This window comes from Eschrichtius robustus, chromosome 20 (genome assembly GCF_028021215.1).
Source record: "Eschrichtius robustus isolate mEscRob2 chromosome 20, mEscRob2.pri, whole genome shotgun sequence".
In the NCBI taxonomy this organism is placed as follows: domain Eukaryota; kingdom Metazoa; phylum Chordata; class Mammalia; order Artiodactyla; family Eschrichtiidae; genus Eschrichtius; species Eschrichtius robustus.
In genome coordinates, this window is record NC_090843.1 from 10,996,648 (window position 1) to 11,020,158 (window position 23,511).

The 23,511-nt window shown below is 53.9% G+C and overlaps 1 protein-coding gene across 1 annotated transcript; it reads left to right on the plus strand.

Moving 5' to 3' along the window:
• The first annotated feature begins 113 nt into the window (after positions 1–113).
• Positions 114–23,480, plus strand: CARD14 (caspase recruitment domain family member 14). The gene is made up of 21 exons (XM_068531151.1): positions 114–265; positions 1,717–1,944; positions 3,196–3,333; positions 4,269–4,594; positions 7,579–7,746; positions 8,745–8,864; positions 9,486–9,611; positions 10,122–10,286; positions 11,337–11,438; positions 11,970–12,112; positions 12,203–12,297; positions 13,943–14,003; positions 14,195–14,387; positions 15,827–15,953; positions 16,126–16,363; positions 17,403–17,466; positions 18,183–18,306; positions 19,176–19,349; positions 21,375–21,496; positions 22,540–22,655; positions 23,285–23,480. The coding sequence occupies exons 2-21, from the start codon at positions 1,734–1,736 to the stop codon at positions 23,478–23,480; spliced, it is 3,009 nt and encodes a 1,002-aa protein (XP_068387252.1). The 5' UTR covers positions 114–265; positions 1,717–1,733.
• The last annotated feature ends 31 nt before the right edge of the window (positions 23,481–23,511 follow it).

The window sequence follows — 23,511 nt, forward strand, 5'->3', positions numbered from 1 at the left end:
CAGTAAGGGTCAAAGATCTGTCGAATTATTTCCTGGATCAGAGTTTGCTTTTTTTTTTCCTCCTTGCATTAGTCTTTGGTGCCCAATCTTTGAGTTTTGGTACAAGTCACATGGCTTGAAATAGATATGAGATCATCTTAGCACTGGTTTTCGGGCTCTTCCCATCCAGCCCTGTCCTGCCGGCACCACACTTGGCCTCGGAGAGAACACGGGATCGCATCCCACTGTGAGGAGTGCCTGCAAAAACGAATGTGAGCAGCTTTTGGTGAGTCCTTGCTAAAGACTGGGCCCGTCGCGTGGATTGTGGGGGGCTGTTCATGGGGACAGGACCTCCAACAACCATCTCCTCTTTTTCTTAGTTTACAAGGGTTGATTTTCTCTGGTTTTCAAGCATTTTTCGTGTACAGGCCTCTTCAAGAGGTATTTGACTCCAGCGAGTCCAGCTTGTCATTCCAGATGAAAAGAACCAAATCATAGGAATTCACGAGTCTGAGAGAAATGCTCCCAGCTGTGCCCAAGATAATGCACAAGGACGGTCACTGCGGCAGTGTGTTGGAGAAAAAGGCGAAATGACCTAATGCCTGCCCACAGGAGCACCAACTGTGGTTTCTTAGTATAACTGAATCCAGTACTCAGTTAAAAAATATCTCAAGCTGCACGTATCCATTTGCTAAACCTCAAAAACGGGCAGAGTGTAGGGCCATGCCCAGCACCACACTGTTTATGCGGTTCCTGTTGGCACAAAGAATCATGCAGAGGGGCCCTGCATTGTTTTAGACACACTCATATACAGCACGTGGCCCAGCAGTTACCTGTGGGCAGAGAGTGAGGGGCAGGACCAGGAGACAACGGGACTGGGCTGTCACGAACTGCACTTCCTTAAAAAGGAGGCCAGGTGCAAAGTGTTAAGACAGGTTGAATCTGCATGGAAGGTACATGGATATTTTATATCATTTGCAGGACTTCTTTAGTATGCTTGAAACAGGCTACAGGTTAAAAGCATCTTAGGGTTATTTAGATGGATCAGTGGGCTAATGACCTTGTGCCAGGGCTGGAAGGAGGAGGGGCTCAGGCGGGGCAAAGTTGTGGAGGTGGCTCATTACAAAGCCGGGGGTGGGGGCTGTGTTCTGTGGCTGGCAGGCTGGGAAGGGGCCCCCTGAGGTCCTCTTAACAGAAGGTCTTGTATCTGAGACGTGATTGTGCCTACTCCCTCCCTAGTCACCCTTTCATAAGATATTAACATCACAGGTACACTGTGTATCTGTTTATGCACATCTGTGCTTTATACACAGAAGAGTAAGAATTTTTGCTCGAGAATCCATTTTTGACCCCTTGGAAGCTCTGTCACTCCTGTTAAGAATGCACGTTCTAGATCCATCTGGTTTTTAATGTCACCCTCATTTGGTAAACCAATTCCCCAGGCCAGGGGCAGCTTCCTGAGTTTTAGAGGCACATCCAGTCTCCTGAATCCAAAAGAAACCCAGTTCTTCTTGTTCTGCCCCAGGTAGAGGAGTCGACTTGATATCAACAGTAAGAATCGATGGTGTCCTCTTGCTGGTCACGGGACACTAGGGCCGAATCGGGTGTCATGCCCTCTCCGAATTGGTCATTTCCTCCCTACTGGTGACGTGGGGAAGAGGGTTTGGATGGAAAGGTCCTGTGTACAGGAAGCTGTGTCCCTGATCCCAGCCCTCCATGGCTGCCCTTCCCGTCCAGGGTGCTCAGGCCCAGCCATGGCAGAACTGTGCCGCACGGACTCCTCGCTGACCGCCCTGGACGAGGAGATGCTGTGGGAGATGATGGAGGACCACCGCTGCAGGATCGTGCGCAGCATCTGCCCCAGCCGCCTCACCCCCTACCTGCGCCAGGCAAAGGTGCTGGACCAGCTGGACGAGGAGGAGGTGCTGCACAGCCCCAGGTTCACAAACACGGCCATGAGAGTTGGTGAGGACCTGCATCCCGGCCACCGTGGCCCCAGCAGGCCCTTTCTGCAGAGCCAGCTCAGCGCAGGTTGCACCGGGAAGGCCCGTGTGAGGGCAGGGAGTGCAGGACTTTAAGGAACAACACCAAGGGGACCCGAGATCCAGTCATGGGGACTGTATTAGTGTCCCAGAGCTGCCACAACAAATGATCACAAACCAGGTGGCTTAAAACAGCAGAAATGTCCTCTCTCACAGTCTGGAGGCCAAAAGTCTGAAATCAAGGTGTCAGCAGGGCTGTGCTCCCTCTGAAGGCTCTAGGGGAGAAAATTTCTTGCCTCTTTCTGCTTCTGGTGGTCCCAGCATCCTTGGTGTGTGGCCATATCACTCCAATCTCTGCCTCTATTTTCACGTGGCTTTCTTCTTTGCATCTTCTCCTCTTCTGTCTCTTATAAGGACACTTGTGATTGGATTTAGGGCTCACCTGGATAACACAGGAGGATCTCATCTTGAGATCCTTACCTTAATTACATCTGCAAAGCCTTTTCCAAAAAAGGTCCCATTGGTAGGTTCCTAGTGGACATAACTTTGGGACCCATGACTCAACCCACTCTAGATGTCTTTGGAGCTGATTCTGATTGTCTGGTTAGCTGTGTTTATTCGTTCAAAAACAGGGAAGCTAATAGTTTCATCAAATAAGGTTGTTAGGAGAATTGAATGGGTTACAATTTATCAGATACTCATCTCAAAGCCTGGGCCATGGAAAGCAGGCAGTAAGTGGTAGCTATCAATATGACACTATTTGTGCCTGTTGCCTTATGACCATTAAAGGAGAAATGAATTCAAGCTACTAATTCAAGCTGAGAGTGATGGGATCTGGGTGGGCTGGGAAGGCCCAAGTTTCTCTGGGACCCGGGCCCTGGGGCGCTGCTCTGTGCTTCTTTCCTCCCACCTGCTTTGTATACATGTGTCTGCATGTGTCCACCAACAAACCTGGGAAGTCTTGAGAGCAAAGATCATCCTCCTGAGTCTTTTATCCCCAACTCTTAGCACTTGGGTTGTAGCAGTTCCTCAATAAATATCAGCCTGGCCCTTCTCGAGACTGACCACCATCATGGGAATAAATGGAGCAGTGAGGGCCCCACCCCGGGACCCCTGGAAAACTGCTTTGACCTCCTGATCCCTAGATGTGCAAGGATGCCCCTCCCTGCACCCTGCTCCCCTCATGGGAAGCCCGCCTAGCACCTGGTCAGCTAACACTGTTCTCTCTCCAAAGGGCACTTGCTGGATTTGCTGAAGACTCGAGGGAAGAACGGGGCCATCGCCTTCCTGGAGAGCCTGAAATTCCACAACCCTGACGTCTACACCCTGGTCACTGGGCTACAGCCCAGCGTGGACTTCACAAACTTCAGTGGTAAGAGCTGGGTCTTTGATGTAACCCGGGGTGAGGGGGTGTCCCGCCTTGACTGCAGGCCGTTCCAGACATTCCCTGCTCCCTTCAGGCAGACATTCCTGTCCCTGTGCTCTGCACCCCCCCAACCCCGCACTCTGGGGGTGAGGAGACCCCTTACACACACACTAACCATAGTGGGGGTGGGTAGGCGGAGCCCATGACCTTGGGTTCTAAACGAAAAGGTTTGTCCCTAACTATCCAACACCAAGAGAAGAACCCTCACAGGTCGTGGAATCTGCATTTGAGAGGTGCAGGCAAAGAGGAAGTGTGTCATTTCCTAGAAAACCTTTACTTGGTGCTTGAGGTGGAGGGGAGCCCAGTCGCACCCTGTCCCACCTGGCTCTGGCTCTCAGGAGGGGCCGCCAGAGGGGAAAAGGAGAGGAGCTGCTAAGTAAAAGTTTACACCGGCTGGGTGGGAGATGAGGCCATGTTTATTAATTGAGTAATTTTAGGCTTCTCTGGAGGAGTTGCTGAAAGATTTAGGTATTCAAAGGAGCAGGCAACATCACTCAAAACCGTGGCTAGGAAAACGTTTCTGCCTGTTTGGCATCACAGGCAATATTTATGTGATTCAGAGTTCTGTTATACAGATTCTTTGCTATGTCTTCCTTAGGATGACATGAGAATGAGCGTCGAGCGTGGCTCAGCTGACTGGGGGGAAGTTGGGTCTGAACAGCAGGGTCCCACAGGGAAGCCAAGAATGGGTAGTCCTTGTACCAGAATCGCCTGTCACGCTATTTATTTCACCAAAATATTCAGTCCTGTTGACCCTGGAAGCGTTTAAGGCGCCCAACAGATTAGGGTTGGGGCGGGGGGGGTCCTGCTTGAGAGTCTGGGCACAGGAAGCAAGACCCTGTTGGATGAGGAGCCCCTGGGCCCACTGCCCTGTCCCACAGGGCTCATGGAGACGTCCAAGCTGACCGAGTGCCTGGCCAGGGCCATCGGCAGCCTGCAGGAGGAGCTGAGCCAGGAGAAGGGGCAGAAGGAGGCACTGCTGCGGCAGTGCCAGCAGCTGCAGGAGCACCTGGGCCAGGCCGAGGCCCGTGCCGAGGGCTTGCGCCAGCTGGAGGCTGACCACGGCCGCATGAAGCGCGAGGTCAGTGCCCACTTCCACGAGGTGCTGAAACTGAAGGATGAGATGCTGAGTCTCTCGCTGCACTACAGCAACGCGCTGCAGGAGAAGGATCTGGCGGCCACGCGCTGCCGCGGCCTGCAAGAGGAGGTATCGGGGATGCCGCCCGGGGTGCCCATCCTGACCTGCTGCTCCCCACCCCGTGCCTCTGCACTCGCTGGTCCATCTCCTGGAACTCCCATCCCCACTCCCTGCGACGCCCCTGCAGGAAGCTGACCTTTCTCCTCCACCAGCGCCCCCTTGCATAGGCTATGTGGCCTCGAGTCCACCCTGCCCTGTAACTGCCTGGTCTGCGAAGTGCCCACCATGGGGACCCCGCCTGCCTATGTCTGGGGGCCCATCTGGCTATTCTGGGAGTGGTGGACCCACCCAGGCCCCACTCCCCTCCGGCAGTGTCAGTAACCATGGGGACAGTGGACCTCTATGGGCCCCTACTTTGTCTTTCTCATCTGGTCCTGGATTCAGGTGGAAGAAAAGGAGTGTTGTTATCTAGGCCCCCTTAGACCCCAGCAGTCTTTCACTCATTTTTCTGTTGGGGATAATCATCTTCTTATTGACCTACAAGAGTTCTTTATGGAGGATATTCATTCCTTGTCATTTTCGCATTTGCTTTTGCTTTTAACTATGGCATTGTTTGATTTTAGTTTTTTAAACTTTATTTAGAAAAAATTTCTAATTTGCCCAAAAATATACACATAAAAATACAAAGGACTCCCACATACCCTTACTTCATCACTTGCGCTCTCTCTCTCTGTCGCTCTCTCTCCACACATACACATGCTTTTTCCTGAACCACTTGAGTTGCGTACATCATGGCCCTTTACCCCTAAACATTTCAGAGACTATTTCCTAAAAATAAGATATTCTCTTATATAACCGTAGTACAGTTATCAACTTCATAAAATTACATTGATACAATCCTTTAATCTAATCTACTGTACGTGTTCCAGTTTTATCAGTTGACCTAAATTACATCGTTGATGGCATTTTCCCTCCAGTCCAGGATCCAGATCAGGATCAGGTATTGTACCAAAATCGGCAGTCACACTATTACTCCCTGCAGTTAGTAAGCAATCCAGGGGTCAGGGGGAGGCGTTTTGAGGCCAGCAAGCACCCCTGCTCCTTGTCGACACTTCCCTCTGGACTTAGCCTCACCAGGGATTCTTGCTCGAGCGTGTCTTTACTCTAGTGGCTGCAGAATGATGAGCCCCATCTCCAGTGTTTTCTCCAGTGACCAGTTTACCCTCGGCATCCTGACTGTGAGAAGGAGCCTTTCCTTTTCCCCACTTATGCATCTGTTATTGGCATAGACGTGTGGATTCCTATTTCCAGTGATCTATAACATATTATTGTCCTAAGCGAGTTTGGAGCTCAAAGCGTCCTAGATTTGGCTGTGGGAGCCCCATCAATCTGCTCTGCGTCCTGGGACATGCCCCCGCATTTTCTTAGCACTGACTTTCTTTGCATCATCACAAGATATTCCAGGATCATCTTGTACCCACCCTGCCTCAGCTCCAGGGTCAGCCATTTCTCCAAGGAGCCCCAGTTCCTTTTAGAGACCAAGATCCAGTGTGCTCATTGCTACTGGGGTGTCTTTGCTTCTCGGCCCTTTCAGTGGACAGGGCTAGGAAACGTGCACGTAGATACACAAGTATACATACACATACAAATATGCACAGGCACATATGCACGCAAGTATGCATATACACATACATGCACATGTTTTAGAAATCATGAGTTCACACCCAAACCTCTAATTCCAGTAGATCCTCCAGGGTTTCTTCTTGCTGTGCCCCACTCCATACTGTGTGCCCTTTCCTCAGTGAGAACCCTAGCTCCCACTTTAACACATTCCTCTCTTGCTCAGTCCTGTAATACATCTGAAATAGATTCAGAATTGCTTTGCCCATACCAGTGCAGTGGACTAGACTAGGATTTGTAATTCTCTCCCTGCCACCACGCAACCCTGCCCAAGGCTGAGGGTCTGTAGTTAAATACTGTGTTCGTAAGTTATTGTGGCTGCCCTCCATCTTCTCTTTCTCTGCCTCTGCCTCACCCCCTTCTCTCTCTCCCTTCATGTGGTTACGGTATTAGCTTGAAATATAATTAGGTTCATTTGTTTGGTTTACTTTCAGTTTTAGGTCTCCTCCTTCCAGATCTTAATGATTTAATTTTACTTTTTGAATCTGGAGAATATGATATGCCTAACCTAGTTATTAGCCCATAGCAGGAACTTGGTAATTGCTTATGGAAAGTTTGCTAACTAGATGTCAGAGGGAAAAAGTCCAAGCCCAAATGTTCTTCCTTCTCTGCTTGACCCCAACCCTGGAGTGAGTGCTGAACTCCACCCTGACATCCAGACCTCCTGGGTTTGCCTTACAGGGAAACTCCCCTCTTCCCAGGGATACCACACCCGAGATGGGGAGAGGCCAGGCCCATCAGCTCAAGGTACAAGTTTCTCTTGGACCACTACCCAGCAGGACCGAGGCCAGCAGGACCTGGCCAGGTCGTTTACAGAGCTCATAGCCCTGGACATGCAGCCCACTGGGTGGGAGGTGGCTCAGATTAGCACACAGAGTTCAAGTGTGTCTGAATAGACCGGGTCCTGTATTCCCAGGCATCTCTGCTCTATTTGACTTGACTTTCCTCTTTTTTACTTACTGATTTTCATGAATCCAATTTCCCTTCATCTGATATGTTTAGCAGATTGTGGAAAGGCAGAGAAGCAGGGCCATGCTGGAGGAGGCTTACTGGACATTCATTCCCGGCTGTGCTGGCTGTCAGATCCAAGAGCTGGTGGCCAGAGCTCCTTGTTCTGTTCCTGGGGACCCCAGCCCAGTGATTTAACCCCTACACCTCATCTATAAAATAAAGCTAAAATGCCTTCCCGTCCCGCACGGACTGGAACTATTCATTAAGTAAAATCCTTTAATGGATTTTGAAATCTCGGGAGAGGGACCTCTTTGAGTATGAACAGCAACATCCTTAAGGAGAAAGGTTGAGAACCACAGCTGCCTCCTGGTCTAGTGGAGAAACAGCAGTTACATTCTCCCCCTTGATCTCCATCCTGGCAGCTGTATCTGATGAAGCAAGAGCTGCAGCGAGAGAAGATGTCTTCTTCCTGTGAGCGGGAATTTCGAGAGCGGTCCCTGAAGATGACGAATGACCTGGAGCCTGGAGACGAGGAGCTGAGCCGCCTGAAGGAGGAGAATGAGAGGCTCCGCTCCCTGACCTTCAGCCTGGTGGGTCCTGGTGCCTCCAAGGGTCAGCTTCCTGCCCTGGTCCCCCCAAGGTTCAGCTTCCTTCCCTGGTGGCCAGCGGGGAGTGTCCTTGACCTTGGCCTGTGGCCTCCAGACTGTGGGATTTCGGACAAGTGGTTCTATTGAGGTGTGGCTAAGGCCTGGGTGAGATGAAACCTAGTGACTCATCTCCACCGCTCCTTCTCACATCCCTCCTTCCTGCTCTTCCCAGCCCCCAAATGTTAGCAGAATTGATAGCTGTTGCACACATATTCGAAAATCTTACTCAGCTGGTTTGCTGCTGCCCTGTTGTTTGGAATAGATGAGGCTGATTATAAATGATGGGATCAGCTTAAGGTTGTGCGAGGAGGGCAACGTTTCTGCCTGCAAAATATTCTGCCGTCCTGCCCATGCAGGCATGAGGGAGTGGGGAATGGTAGGATGCAGAGAAGTTAGTGACGCCAAAGCCCTGGAATTATGCAAGCCCTCTGACTCTCCTCTCCAATCCCTTTCAATCAATAGATATCTATTTTTTGAACTAGTCCTTCAATAGACGTTCAATAGATGGGGTGTGGGGCAGGCCGCCGCCTGGCACTGCCATCCCACGGCCTGAACTGTGCCACCGCTCATAAAAGTGAGCGTGAGGAGAGAATGACCCACCCTTTGGTGTTCCCCCTCCTGGAAGCTCTGCTTGTGGATTTGTTGAAGGAGCAGCCTGAAGCTGCCTAAACGGTGGAGGTGCTATGCTACCCTCAGAGGCTTTCAGCTTCCTGTACTGTTTCCTAGCCATGCACACTTGGAGCTGAAATGCATGTTCTCCATTTTGATTGCTGACCTTGCCTTTTTTCCTGCCTGATGTGCAGTAATAAGGCTAAATCCATCCACACACCATCCTTGAAGCCTCCTGCCTCCTACCCTTGGGACGAGATGATGGGGATGCTTCCCCAGGGGCAGGCCTCTGGGGAGGTCAGGGTCCCTGGGCTGACCTCTCTTTGCACCAGGCGGAGAAGGACATTCTGGAGCAGAACCTGGACGAGGCCCTGGAGAGCAGGCAGGAGCTGGTGAACCGCATCCACTCTCTGAGGGAGCAGGCCATGGCCGCTGAGAGACAGCGAAAGCAGGTGACCCTTCTGGGCCGTGTTTAGGGGCCGGGCTGCCTGGGTGAGGAAGCAGATTCTTTAATCCACGCTGAGCTTAAAACCAGCTTTGCCTAACGAACGCATGGGCCTGTTCATTGATTCCTTTGTCAAAACTAGAGTGGGCACCAACTCACAGTCAAAGACTAGAGGTCACGTCTACTTTGCGGGGTGGGGAGAAAACATGTCAGGCAAACAAGTGATTAAAACACAGAGTGATTTCAAGTGCGTAGGGGCCCCAGGGTGAGAGCCAGGGATTTCTTTAGTTGCTATAAAAGGCAAGGGGAGGGTGAGAGAAAGGAGACGGTGGAAGAGAATGAGGCAGGTAGAGGGAAAATATTTATGCATTTGGGACATGGAATAAACAAAACACAGATAGACATGCAGCACCCATGCACATTTTGATGACCAAATTAAAATATAATCAACACAGCAACTCTGTAGATGCACCTGGAATCTAGCACTTAAGAAATGAGCGTGAATTCACCTTATTTCCCCTCCAGAACCACCTCCCTCCCTCTCCCCGAGGCTCCGCCGCCACCCATCCTCAGCCCCACCCTCACAGCCGCTGACCTTCGTGGGCCATGTTTGTCCCCCTCTGTCCAGTACTGGGAAGAGAAGGAGCAGACCCTGCTCCAGTTCCAGAAAACCAAGGTGGACTGTGAAATCTACAAGGAGAAGATGAACGTCCTGCAGAGCCACGTGGTCGAGCTGCAGAAGGAGCGGGACCAGGTACCCGGGAGAGGCAAGAGGCCGGCCTGGGTGCCAGGCTGAGGGGCTCGGAGAACAGAAGGTGCTGCCCCCCGCGGAGTCTCGGGAGGTCGGGAGGCTCAGGAAGGCCCCGCCCCTCTGGGTGTGGCCGAGGGCTGGCCGGCCAGGTCACCGCCCTTGATGGCAGCAGGTTCCAGACTCGGGGTCTCTCTCCTGGTCCCTGGGAGGTTTCTTGACTCCCCTCGACTGTCATCTCCTGCCATGCCTGCTGTACAGCGTCCTCCCTCCTTTCATTTCTAGCAGGGGGTGTTTGTGTGCACCCCACCTATTGGGTGTTACTAAAACTACACACATTTACGTGAACTGTAAATGGAGGTAAGCTGCAGAATGAGCTGTGTATGGTGCGCAGCGGGGAAGTCCAGGATAACCGCAGGCCAGAAATGGGGGGGCTTTCTCTAGCTGGACTTCTGCGTGGTGGCGGCACAGCCTCTTTATCCTCTGGGCATCGGTCCGTTCTATCTCGGCTCGCAGGCCTACTCGGCGAGGGATGGATCCCAGCTGGAGATGTCTCAGAACCTGGCAGAGAAGGACGCACTCCGCAGGAAGGTGTTTGAGCTGACAGACCAGGTCTGCGAACTGCGCCAGCAGGTCCAGCGGCTACAAGCGCAGGCCGAGTCGCTGCCAGGGGTGAGCTCTGCTGCTGCTCGGGTGGGGCGGGGGGGGGGGGGGGGGGAGGGGAATGCAGGGTGTGCTCGGGGTGGGACCGAGCCGGCCGCACGGGCCCTGCTGGCACCACCGGATTCAGCTCCATACACCACGCTGGCTCCCGTGAGCAGACCATGTGGTCAGAGGTTGAAGGTACCCAGCTGGGCAGGTTGAGTCTCCTTCTACATTTCCTTTTATGGTAATACTATGCACGTCGTAGAAGGGGTAGCTTAGTGGAAGGTTCTGGAGTCTGTAATGTGTGGTGTTTGATGAAGAAAGAAAGCAGCGTTTGAAGCTGTGCAGGCAGCCACTTGCTCTGGTGGATGATGCCTTCCTGGGATGCTTGAAAGTCAACTATCGGAGAGCTGAGTGATAGACACAGAGGGAGCTATGTTCTCAAAGAACTAAAATTACTGTAAAACCTCTGATTATGGTCTTGCCGGCAGCTCCAGCTCCAAGGCACCCTGGTGGGTGGGCGAGACTCTTCAGAGGTGCCCAGGGACCTGGGTGGGAAGGCACAACCAGACCCTCCTCTCCCTATGCAGGGGCCCTAGCCCTTCCTTCCTACCCACTTACCACATCAAACATGTTCAAAAAATATACATATGTATAGAAAAAAGACTGATGGACAGATAGCAAACTGCTAGCTCTTCTATCGCTGAGTGTGGGAGGACGGGTCAATTTTATTTTCTTCTCTAATCAGCCTGTTCCTCCCCACCAATATTCTTTGTGGAGTATGTTTAGATATATTATACATATAGTATATATTATTTGTATAACCAGGAAAGAATAACAGATATTATCCAAAAGGAATAAAATGCAGTCACCAAGCCGGTTGCTGCATGTCCCCTTGGTGGCCAGCTCCCTCAGTGCTGGGTGTCCCAGGCTGGGAGGAGGGGACATAAATGTTTTGCCTTGAAGCCAATGAAAGGAAACCACTTGGGAGGCTGGAAACAGGGGTTGGGACTTGGTAGAACCCCAAGAGCAACCAAAGGACATTCCCTGAATTAACCAGCCTATCTGGGTCTTTGGCAGCCCAAGCAGGAGGCGGGAGCCAGGGAGCCCTGTCCGAAGAGGAAGCAGCAGCTGGTGCGCATGTTTGCCCTCTGCCCGTGGGACGACAGCGACGGCAGCTCCTCTGAGGTATGCCAGTGCCTCTGCCACTGCTGGGGCCAGACCAGGTGCACCCTCGTCTATCGGGACAGAAGAGGGTCTGGCACATAGTAGATGCTACAGAAATGCTTATTAGGTGAACCGAGGGGCTACACCTGGATCTACACGTTTCACCTGCATCCTCCAATGCCACACTCTGCATCTTGCATGTTTACACCCTGTCAGCACGTGACCCTCAGTAGCCAGTAATTTGGCCTCTCTGGGGCTCAGTTGCTTTATATGTAAAGTGGGACAACGCTACCCACTGTATAGATTTATCATAAGAACTAAGCAATATAAAATATAGAAAGTAGGTTATAGAGTGCCCAGCACATAGTAGGTGCTCAATTAATGTGGCCTGGCTCTTTGCTCCTCCCTCCATTCCCTCTTGCCTCCTCTGCCCTGTCAGTGGGAGGCTGTGGTTTATCATCATTATACTCTTTACACAGTATGGCAGCAGGAGAGTTGTCCCAGGGGTCCCCCTGAGAGCCCCGTGGTGACTTCTGCCCCGTCCTCCTCCAGTCTCAGCTCTGGTCTGACCTGAGCGCCAGGTCCAGCCGAGAGCTGGTGGATAGCTTCCACTCCAGCAGCCCTGTGCCTCCCAGCCAGCAGTCCCTGTACAAGCGGGCCGCAGAGGACTTCTGGGAAGACCCCTCGTCTTTCAGGTAGAGAGGGACTGGTAAAGGGATTGGATGACTCCAGTCCCTGGCAGCTCACTGGGACATTGGCTTCCATCTTCTTCTTATGCTTTTCAGTGGCTGCCCCAAAACCCTGGAGGTGGACCAGGGAGGCTCCCTGGGTGCTAAGAAGGGTGATGCAGATTTGGATTATGAGATTGTAGACAGGGCAGGTGAGCATACCCCCCAACCTCTGCAGCCACCCCGCCACCCCTGGGCTGGGCTGGCAGAGCCAGGCAGGGAAGTGAAGACAGGGATCTTCAGGGAGGCAGATGAGACACCCCAGTTTCTGTCCAGGGGATGGGCAGAGAGGAGTGAACTTGACTACTGCCCTGCCCTGGGCCTCTGGGAAAATCCAGACTAGCTGGCAGTTCAAACCAATGTCCAGATGTGCTGTGCTTACTGGGCGTCCTTTTGTTTTCACCTGGAGCCTAAGGGAGTTGCATTCACCTCCACATCCAGCTCGGCATAAATGTTCAGACAGCTCCAGACACACACCTCATCTCTCTGTCCCTCCCTGCTCCAACCCATGGACACTTGGGCCTCCCAGTGATATCAGAGGGCAACAGGCTTCCATCCTCACTGTTCCTGGCCGAGGCAACTGCTAGGAACATTTCTCCTGGGTGTTGGCACCTGAGACATTCCCATTTCTCCTGTGGCTTATTCCTCATATTTGTCACTTAACTGGTCCTCCCTCCTTCTCAAGGCACAGGCCCCTCACGGGCAGCCTCCTTACTTCGCCACCACTGCACGTCTGCCTCCAGCCTTGGGCCTTGCACACAGTAGGTGCTTAGCACCCTCTAGATTTCATCCTGCGGCCACCAAGGGGCGCGCGTACCCCACGCTGTTCTGCCTAGCGGCACCTTCAGGACAGCCGGCCCCAGGCTTTCTGTGGGTCACATGACCAGAAACCTTGCCTTTTGCAAATTCATTGCCATGTTTATTTATACTGGTGATCAGCTGAGAGGATCCACCCCAGGTATAATCAACCGGGATGTAAGAGCACGAACAGGAAGAGTCATTGCTCTTTTTTTTTTTTTCCTTTTGTCATTATTCCGCATAATGTCCTGGTTCATATAACTTTAGTGGAATTGACCTCAAATACATCAGGAGTGTATAATTTCACTTGGCTTTGAATGTAAGCACAAGTGGCTGTTTGCCTGTGAGCTGGGCACAGGCTGCCTGCAGCCGGCAACTCTTAGCTCTCTGTTGGCCCTCTGGTTCTTGTGAGCGGCTCAGGAGGTGAGAAGGGCAGCCTCACCTGGGCTGGGAGAGGTGTGCCATCTGCCTCACAGGACACATATAAAATACAGGCCTTGGAGAGACTCTGGGGACATCTAGTCCTAGGAGATTGCCAACTCAGAGGCCTGCCATGGCCAGCTGGGCAGCAGCGTGGCCTGGGGAGACAGGAGGCAGCCGATGGCCAGTGCCAGCGATGGCTGCCACACAGAAATACACACCCAGGGTTATGCCAGATTTGATTTCTCAGGTGAAGCCAGAAATCCAGATTCCAGATTCCCTACCTTGTAAAATGCTAGCAACTCATTCAAAGATCACAAAAGGACACAATGTAGGTTAAACTCTGGCAGATGCAGCTCTCCACCAGCTACTCCTATTTTAGGGGAGGTGAATCAAGGTTCTAGGCATCAAGGGAGGGAGGGGCAAGAGAAGGTTCAGCCTCAGCAAAAGACAGAACAGGTAGGGGGTGCCTGTGGTGGCGGCACTGAGGTTGCACGGGTGAGCCAAAGCTCCTTCAGAAGGGTGATGACATTGAGGGGTAGGCTGGCTCGTAGGCCTAAGCCCGTGGCTTCCTCCTAGACCTCCCTGAGTCCGAGAACAGCCTGCAGCTGTCTTCCGGGGGCCTCCACCTCTCCGCCAGGTGAGCAGAGGGCGGGGGCCAGGGCCAGCAGGTGGCAGAGCAGAGTGAGGACTGGGTCCTCACTATCAGCCTTTCTGAGGCCGGGGAGGAAGAATTCCAGAGCGATGGGACTAGAGGGGGCAGATGGGGAGATGGCCTGGCCCGACCTCTTGCTCTAGGATGCATGAGCTCTGTCCCCTCCCTTTCTGCAGCAGTGTCCCGGTGAGGCGGAGGCCAGCCCGCAAGATCCTGGGCCAGGTCACGGTGCTGGCCTTCCAGGGGGACGCGCTGCTGGAGCAGATAAGCGTTATTGGCGGGAACCTCACGGGCATCTACATTCATCGGGTCACCCCGGGCTCCGCGGCAGACGAGATGGCGTTGTGCCCCGGCACCCAGATTATGATGGTGAGTGTGGCACCAACCCCTCGAGACCCCAGGATCCTCTCAGGGGTGGGGTCAGTGGGAAGGACAGGTAACCCAGGCAGCCACAGATTCAACTTGACAAAGATGTATTATTGGATAGGCCCGCACTCCTTCTTGGGCTGATGTAAAGCAGAGCGTCACACTTGTTTAGAGGAGAGTCCTGGTGATTCTCATCAAAACCCTGCACCCTTCTCCACCTTGACATCCTTGAACTCTGGAGGGTGAGCCTGTGAGCTGTTATAGTCTGGACTATGCACCAGTTGAGAGGGCTTTGGGGATGCGGCAGTCTTGACCCAGGGATCTTCTGATAAAGGCTACATAAGATTCTGATGTGGGGCTTTTTTTCTTTTTTTACTGTAATGATCTTATCGTCACTTTGTGTGTATGCGTTAAAATACACACAATAAGATTCACCGTTTTAACCATTGGGGGCATCTAAAAATTTTTTTTTCTGTAAAATATTCATTAAACTGCAAAAAACATAAATGTACAACCTAATTATTATTAAGTGAACATATGGGCAGGGAGGTGACTTTGATGTAGCCTAAAAGCAGAATTATTAAACATCAGGCCCTTTAAGAATGGCAAGAAATTCTCGAAACAGGTGTCACCCATTCCTCCCAGGGTAGGGGTGTGTAGGGTGTGAAGGCAAGCGCTGAGAGGGAGAGGGAGGGGCTGAGCCCTCAGTCAGGACTCCCTCGGACCCCATGGCTTCTCTCTCGCTGTCTGTGTGCTGAGCTGAGTTCTCATGTGTCTCGAATGATCACACACAGAGCTCCTGACGTAAGCATCAGCCCACCCAATATGAAAGCCCTTCGTCACACTTCTAACAGTCCTCGTGAGATTCTCAGTTATCAGCTCATGTTGTGCTTAAAGCAACGGATCCCCTTTATGAGACAGTCCTGATATCCAAATGGGGCCAATTCAGTTCTAATAGCGTTAAAAACATATCTCATTTTTTTTTTCTCATTATAAAAATATCTACTCTCCTAAACCAAAACAACACCGGGAATAAATGAATGGATGAGAGCCCTGCGGATTTCACAGCTGGGGAAGGGGTGGCGCGAGGGGTGCCCTGGCATCTGGTGGGTGGAGGCCAGAGATGCCACAAAACATCCTGCAGGGCCCAGGACAGCACCAAATGTCAATAGTCCCAAGCTGAGGACTCTGCTCCAGAAGGCTCTAGAATGGAGCATGTTGGAGAGCAGGCACTCAGCGCCCAGTGGCGATCTCAATACATGATCCGGGGCAGGAATGTGTGTAACCAGGAGGCGCTGCACCAAGATGTCCCGACACAGGACTCTGATGGGTGTGGGTGGGTGTCTGGGAAGGAGTGGGTCTCCTGCAGGGCACACGCCTGCACTCAGATCACAGCTGCAGAACCCTGGTCAACAGAGGTGACCCTCATGATTTGCCCTCAGGTGGATTACGAGGCAACAGAGCCCTTGTCCAAGGCTGTCCTGGAGGGCATGACCCTGGATCGGGCCGTCAGACTTCTCCAGAGGGTGAATGGCTTCTGCTGTCTGTCTGTGAAGGTCAACATGGAGGGTACACACTCCCTTGTCCTGTCCTACCTCCCCCAGAGGCCACCGATGCCAGTGCTCCCAGCCCACTGCAGAGCCAGGCTGAGCCCCAAGTCTGCTGAGGCCCCCCAGGCAGAACTGTTCTCGCGGGGGATCACAGCCCTGGACTTACCTGTCCTCACGTCCTCTTTGATCAGGTTATAAGAAGCTGGTCCAGGACCTAAAGGCCAAAGTGGCCACGTCGGGGGACTCCTTCTACATCCGGGTCAACCTTGCCCTGGAGAGGCGGGCAGAGGGAGAGCTGCAGGTGCACTGCAACGACATCCTGCACGTCACAGACACCCTGTTCCAGGGCGGCAGCTGCTGGCACGCCCACCGTGTTGGCCCCTACAGCACCAAGGGCACCGAACAGGGCACCATCCCCAACTATGCACAGTGAGCAGCTGTTGTGGGCTCCCACACCCCAGAGAGGGCCCGGGGAGCTCCCCGGGGTGGGGGACATTGCCTGGCCTCACTTAGTGAGGAGGCCCCCTCCTGCCCAGGAGGAACAGCCTTCCTGAGGCTCCCTCTACTGCCCAGGGATACAGGGTGGGGCACCTCAAAGAAGTGGAATCCCCAACGTGCTACCCACCAAGTTCACTGCTTGGATGGGATTTCTCTGTGAAACGGGATGGACCTCAGTCCTAGAGCATTCTAGAGTATTTGGGACCAGTTCCTCATCCTCAGCACTATTGACATTTGGGGCTGGCTCACTGTTTGTCGTGGGCGACCCTCCTGGGCACTGTAGGATGTTGAGCAGCATCTTGGCCTCCACCCGCTGGAGGCCGGTAGTGCCCCTGCCCCCCTAGTTGTGACAACCAAAAATCTCCAGACATTGCCAGTGCACCCTGAGGATAGGTGACTCATCATGCTGGTGTGTCCAGGACTGCCTTGGTTTTAGCACAGAAAGTCCCATGTCCTGGGGAACCCCTCAGTCCTGGGCCAAGTGGGACAGCTGGTCACCCTCCCTGGGAGCAACAGCACCCCTGCTCAGAACCATGTTCTAGATCAACCACGGGGCACAAAGCATGGTGTCTCATCCGGCTCCTCTCAAGCCTCATGGCAAATTCTGTCACCTGGAGATCAGACTCAGCAGGTGCAGAGAGAGGCCTGAGACTCTGCATTTCCAACCCCCTCCCTGGGTGATGCCAGGTTGAAGTCCTCGGGCCACACTGGGAGTGACGAGGTTCTGGAGCGGTGGCCTCGACCCCACTCACACTGTGTCGCCCGGATCCCGCCTGGGACAATTCAGTTAGCGTCTCCAGGGGTGGGCTGAGGCTCTGCAGGTTTTTAAAACCCCAGGGGACTATCATGGCTGCTGGGGTGGAGAACTGCAGTGGGGGCAGTGAGGGTCTCCCAGAGCACTGGGCAGGGGGCCCACCTCTCCCGTCCAGCCCTCCCTGCAGCTGGGCCGGGGCCTTCCTCCTCTGCGCAGGGCTCAGCAGCTGCTCATCGCCCTCATCCAGGACATGGCTCATCGGAGCACCATGGCCCGCAAGGTGAGGACCAGTCAGCCCAGGTCCTAGATGCGGGGACCCACTCAGGTGGGCCCTGCCTCTCTCCCCCAGCTCACATCATCTGGAGGGAGGGGCCCAATCAACCCCTCCTTCCACCCAGAGGGTCCCAACCCCACCTGGCGTGGGCTGGAAGACAGGTGGGTACTGGCTGAGGGTCCCAGGTGGAGAGTGTAGGCTGCTAACCTGAGGGAGGTGACCCGGCGTGTCTCTCCCCCGGGCCCTCCAAACCTTCACCTGGGTCTGTGTGCCACCCAGCCTGCAAGCTCCTCTACTGCGTGCAGATACGTCATGTATGATCCCTCCATCTTGCTCCCTCCCTCACCCCATTTGCCTACCATCTGCCCCTCATCCTTATTCCCCACTGAGACCAGGCACTGTTGGGTTCTCCCGACATAGAGCACTCAGCTGTCCCTGAGCAAGGCGCTAGGGCAGCCCCCTGGATCATGGCAGGGCTAGGCTGGGGGCCCCTACTCTTCCCTCTTGCTTGCCACGGATGCCCTGCTCGGGAAGGGGGCTGGGGGGCTCAGCCTGAGGACCCTCTCCTGCCACCCTCTGTCACCTACCCCCTGGCAGGGGGTCTGGGCCTGCTGGCTGTTCAGCAGGCACAGCCTGGGAGTCCAGGGACCACCCTGGATTTGCCAGCGGGGGTGTGGTGCCAGCCCCCCAGCCCCGTGGGACGTCCCTTCTCCCTCGTCCAGCAGCCTTCTGGGGGAGCCCAGAAGCTGGTCCGCATCGTCAGCATGGACAGAACCAAGGCCAGCCCTCTGTGGTCATCCTTTGACGGGGGCCAGTCGGACCCAAGCCAGGTAGAAGGTGAGGAGGGTGGAGCTGGTGGAGGGTCTTTGGAGGCTGCTGTGGTTGGTGAGCTGGGTCAGGGTGATGCCACTCATCTAGGCCAGAATCTGTCTTTAAGAACCATAACTGATGTCTACCTGCCCTTCTGAAGAGCAGCTGAGCTACACACCTTTAATGTCCTTTAACTGACACTCCTACTTCTGTAACCTGCCCCAATAAGACGGTCCGAAGCCACTGGTACAGTCATCTGGACAGCAGTCCTTTTAGAATATTAAAGTCTGAACACTCTCCAAATGCCCAACACTGCACAAACCAGTGGACCCTCAGACAACTGCTGAGTGACTGGTGTGGGCATGAGGCCGTGACAGAGGCCGGCACAGCACAGACCCCTGAGCAGGTAAAACTGTGCAATGAGATAAGCAGAAGTGAATTTAGAGAAAGGTAAATCGTTTTGAGTTTATTTTCTTCTTGAAAAGTGTTTTGAGTGCCTAATATAACCTGAATGACCAGGAGAGGAGATCAGGGACCAGGGAGGGACGGAAGGACTGGGATCACGTGTCCCTTGAGGCTGAGGGAGAAGACACAGGAACCTTCCAGATCGTTTGCAAGGATGAACGTGGTTTCTCTATCCTCCCTGTGAGCCAAACAAGGAAAAGGTTTTAAACTGCAGCCTATGAAGCTGATCCTAGAGAAGCACAGGGAATAATCAACAGGTACAAAGGAATCAGCCAGGGCAGGTGTGGAGGGCATGGTGCATCGTGTGGGAGCCCAGCGTGCCCTGTGTTACTGCAGGTGCCAGGGCTGCAGTGGCGAGCAAAACAGACACAGGCCTTCCTGTGGGTGGGGGGCTGCTGCAGCCTGGCGCCCGGCCCGCTCATGGCTCCTTCCTCCCACAGACCCCTCCACCGTGTGCTTCTGGGCCGAGAGCTACTTCACCCTGGTGCCCTACACCCTGGTGCAGAGCCACAGGCCCAGCCGGCCCCGGCCCGTGCTCTTCGTGCCCAGGGTGGTCGGGAAGATCCTGATGGAGAAGCTGTGCCTCCTCCAAGGGTATAAGAAATGCCCAGCAGGTACGCTGTCTCCTGGGAGTCCCACCTGACTGTCAGGGGGCAAGGTGAGGTATCTGCTTTCAGGAGGGCGGCACGACCAGGGGAGTGTCCTGGGGCTGCCAAAACAAAGGACCACAAAGTGGGGGGGGGGCCTTAAAACAGCAGAGATGTGTACTCTCACAGTTCTGAAGGCCAGAAGTCTGAAGTCAAAATGTCTTTGCAGGCTGCACTTCCTCCAAAGGCTCCAGGGGGGAGTCCTTCCTGCCTTTTCCTGCTCTGGTGGCTGCTGGCGGCTTGTGACTGCATTACTTCTATCTCTGCCTCCTTGTCTGTGTGTTCCTCTGTCTTCACATTACTTTCTTACAAGGAGCCAGTCGTGGGATTTAGGGCCACCCTACTCCAGTGCGACCTCACCTTAACCACATCCGCAAAGACCTTATTTCCAAATAAAGTCATGTTCTGAGGTTTCAGATGAACATGGATTTGGGGGGGGGTGTTATTCCACCCAGTGCAGCTCTGGTGGCAGACAGGTTTGTACTTAACTGGAGTCATACAACCAAAGGGCTCCATCCACCTGCCCAGAGCCACTCAGCGTAGAGCCATGGAGATGGACTGGCCAGTGGGAATCTTGGGTCCCAGTGGCCCTGCTCAGCAGGAAAGGTGGCTCAGCTGGTTGGAGAGTGGAGAGCAGGAGTTAGCTCCTTGGCTTTCTTCCATCCACCCGTCACTGGTCGGTGGCTGCCTCAGAGAGTTAGGCTACAAGCTGAGAGTGAATAGGGCCCTGTCCTTCTCCCCTGGAGTTCACAGAGGGGACAGAGAGAAGCAAGTGTGGCCCACGCAGTTCCTCCAGTGAGCACCTGCTGTGTGCTAGGCTCTGTGCAGCGGGTTAGAGAGTCCAAGAGGCCCTCAGGGTCTATTCTGCTCCTCTGGAGACAGACACCTAAAGACGTGGCAGACTGACCCATCTTAGCTCCACAAGTGATCCAGAGAGGGATTCTTTGGAGGGGGTGGAAGCGGGGCTGCAGCCTGACGGCAAGACAGGACAGGAGTTTGTGAGCAGAACCAGGAAGTCCAGGCTGAGGGAGCAGAGTGTACAAAGGCACCGAGGCACAGACGGCACCATGGGGAGGCAGTGGGTGCCCAGACGTGCCGTGTTCTGTGGTAGGCAAGGGGACACGATCAGGCCTGATCTTTGAACGCCCGTTTTCAAAGCAGAATAGAAGACGGACTGGAGAAGGGCTTGGCTAGGGGCTGGGCCAGAGGTGGTACAGCAAAGCCACAGTAGGGAGAAGAGGGCAGCCCCAAGAGCTGTCTGCCAGCTGTCTGCAGGATCTGGTGATGCTTTGGAGGGTGGAGGCTAGCAGGAGAGCACGTGCAGTTCTCACTTGGGAGACTGGGTGCTATTCAGGAAGAAGGGAAAAGTCAGGCTGTGTTTTAACATGTTTATACAGGGCAGAAGTTCTCAGCCTGGGCGTGACATTTAGGGCTGGATCCTCCTCTGTTGTGGGCTGTCCTGTGCATCACAGATAAGCAACATACCTGGGCCTCAACCCATTGGATGCCAGGAGCATACCCCCTTCCCAGCAGTTGTGACAGTCAGAAATGTCTCCAGACATTGCCAAGTGTACCTTGGGGGTAAAATTGCTCCTGGTTGAGAACCACTGATTTCAGGGATTGAAGGGATTTCTGGGCGTAAGAAGTTGCATATGTAAGTTCGGAGCTTGGGAAGTGATGGGAGAAGGGTTTATCTACATTCGTCCATCCTTCCTTCTTTCCCTCCACTCTTCCCTCGACCCAACCTTCCATCCATCCACCCACATCCTGGCACTGACTAGGGACCTGCTGTGTCCAGTGGTTTAGGGTGAATGTGCAGGGCATGCACTCTTCCAAGCAGGAAGAGCAGGGTCAGGTTTATAAAGAGGACACCCTAGGAAGAACTTGCCCCAGAGCTGGTGGGGGTCCGTGGGGGCAGACCCATGGGTGTTCAGCATGGGCTCCTGGGGGAGCAGCTGGGTGGGTGACATCCCCATCAACTGTCACCTTCAGCATACTTGAGCCAGGAGGAGTACGATGCCTCCAGCCAGAGAGGGGACATCATCCAGGAGAGGGAGGCGTCTGGTGGTCGCTACTGTGTCACCTGCAGCGCAGTCGAGTCCCTCATGGGAAAGGTAAGGGGTGGGGTGGGGGCTGCGAGGAACTCCATCTCCAGGGGACGGCAGTGGGAGAAGGCAGGAAGTGCCAACCTCCAGGGCCCCCTGGACACCCCAGGTTGGTGCTCAGCTTGTCTCTGGCTCCATCATGGAAAGACCAAACCCCGTTTCTGCCATTTGGGGTCCATGTGACCTCGGGCGGGACTTTTTTTTTTTTTTTTAACATTTTTTTTCCTTTAAACTGAAAGTTCTTTTTTTTTTTTTTTTGGCTGTGTTGGGTCTTCGTTTCTGCGCGAGCGCTTTCTCTAGTTGCGGCGAGTGGGGTCCACTCTTCATCGCGGTGCGCGGGCCTCTCGCTATCGTGGCCTCTCTTGTTGCGGAGCACAGGCTCCAGACGCGCAGGCTCAGTAGCTCTGGCACACGGGCTTAGTTGCTCCGCGGCATGTGGGATCTTCCCAGACCAGGGCTCGAACCTGTGTCTCCTGCATTGGCAGGCAGATTCTCAACCACTGCGCCCCCAGGGAAGCCCTCGGGCGGGACTTTTAACTCCCCTGAGCCTGTTTCCTCAACGCAGGAGATGTTTAATAAACATTTGCTAAATCAGTAAAATGGAGATAACACTCCATGTTTTAAGGCTCAAACAAATATATGAAAAGAAGCTCACTGTGAACTATAAAGTTTTGTGTTGATACAAAGCAGCCAGGAACAGCTGTGAGTCAGAGGCACAATGGCCCCCCATCCTTCACAACCCCAAAGAGGTTGATGGAGCCATCCAACTCCTAGGATTTGAGCTCCACGCAGTCTCCCTCAATCCCGATGGCCTATGATTTCTAGATTTCCCAGGCAAAAAATCAAACGGATGGAAACTTTTAAAACTGTACAGCCAGCACCCTTGTATACAAAAGGGCATTCCCGAATTCTTCTCCCCACCTCCTTTACAAACTTCAGTCTTGCCTGTACCCTTCTCACCCTTCTCTCCCTTCTCTCAGCGTCACTCCTGGGTGTGGGCTCCGCTCGCTTCCTCTAAGGCTGAGGCTCACTCCCCTCCCCTCTCCCCCCAGAACACCCACGCCCTCCTGGACGTCCAGCTGGACAGTGTCCGCGTCCTGCACAAGATGGAGATCTTCCCCATCATTATCCACATCTCCATCAATGAGAAGGTGGCAAAGAAATTCAAGTAGGTGCACCCCTGGGGGCTGGTGGTGAGGTTTGAATGGGCACCAGAACTCCCCATAAGGCCCATGGCGACCACATCCAGAGCCCGTGATGGGGTTTCCAGGATCTCACCTCGTGCCAGCCTTGGAAGTGTCACAGGGCAGTTCCCCTAAAACATCCAGGACAGAGGTCCTGCAGCCCACCCCCAGGGAGCAACCCCGAGGACAGTCAGGTGAGACCCTAGAACCTGACTGACCTCGGCTGAGGCCACATGTTTCCTGGGGTAGAGTTAACAGTCCATCTGTGTTAGGTAAGGACAGAGACTGAAAAACACTACTTGGTCCATTGCTGGGACAAGCCCAGATATCCTGCTGCCCCCTTTATAATTTGAGAACCAAAGTTGTAAACTAGATCCGCCGCCCCACCCCCCCGACCCCCGTTAGTGCAATGTCATCTAGGGCCCCAGTCACATCTTCTTCACAAGGCACTGGTCCCCTCGAAGCAGGCCGTCTGTGTCTAGGGGCATCTGTTGCATCATCGGTCCATCCAGGCCCCTAGAATTCCAAGCTGGCGGCTGATTTCTGGGGCTCTGTGCTGGGAGGCTGGTGCAAGGCTCTCCCTGAGCCACCCTCCCATCTCCGGCTCCGGCAGGAAGGCTCTGCAGCAGCTCGGCACCACAGAGGACCAGCTCCTGGAAGCTGCCAGGCAAGAGGAGGGTGAGCTGGATAAAGTGCCCTGTCTGTACAGCAGCCTGGCCCCTGACAGCTGGAGCGACCTGCATGCCCTGCTCGGCTGTGTCCGCCTGGCCGTTGCAGATGAGCAGAAGAAGGTTGTGTGGACCGAGTAGAGGCCTTGCTGATGGCCCCTGTGTCATAAAC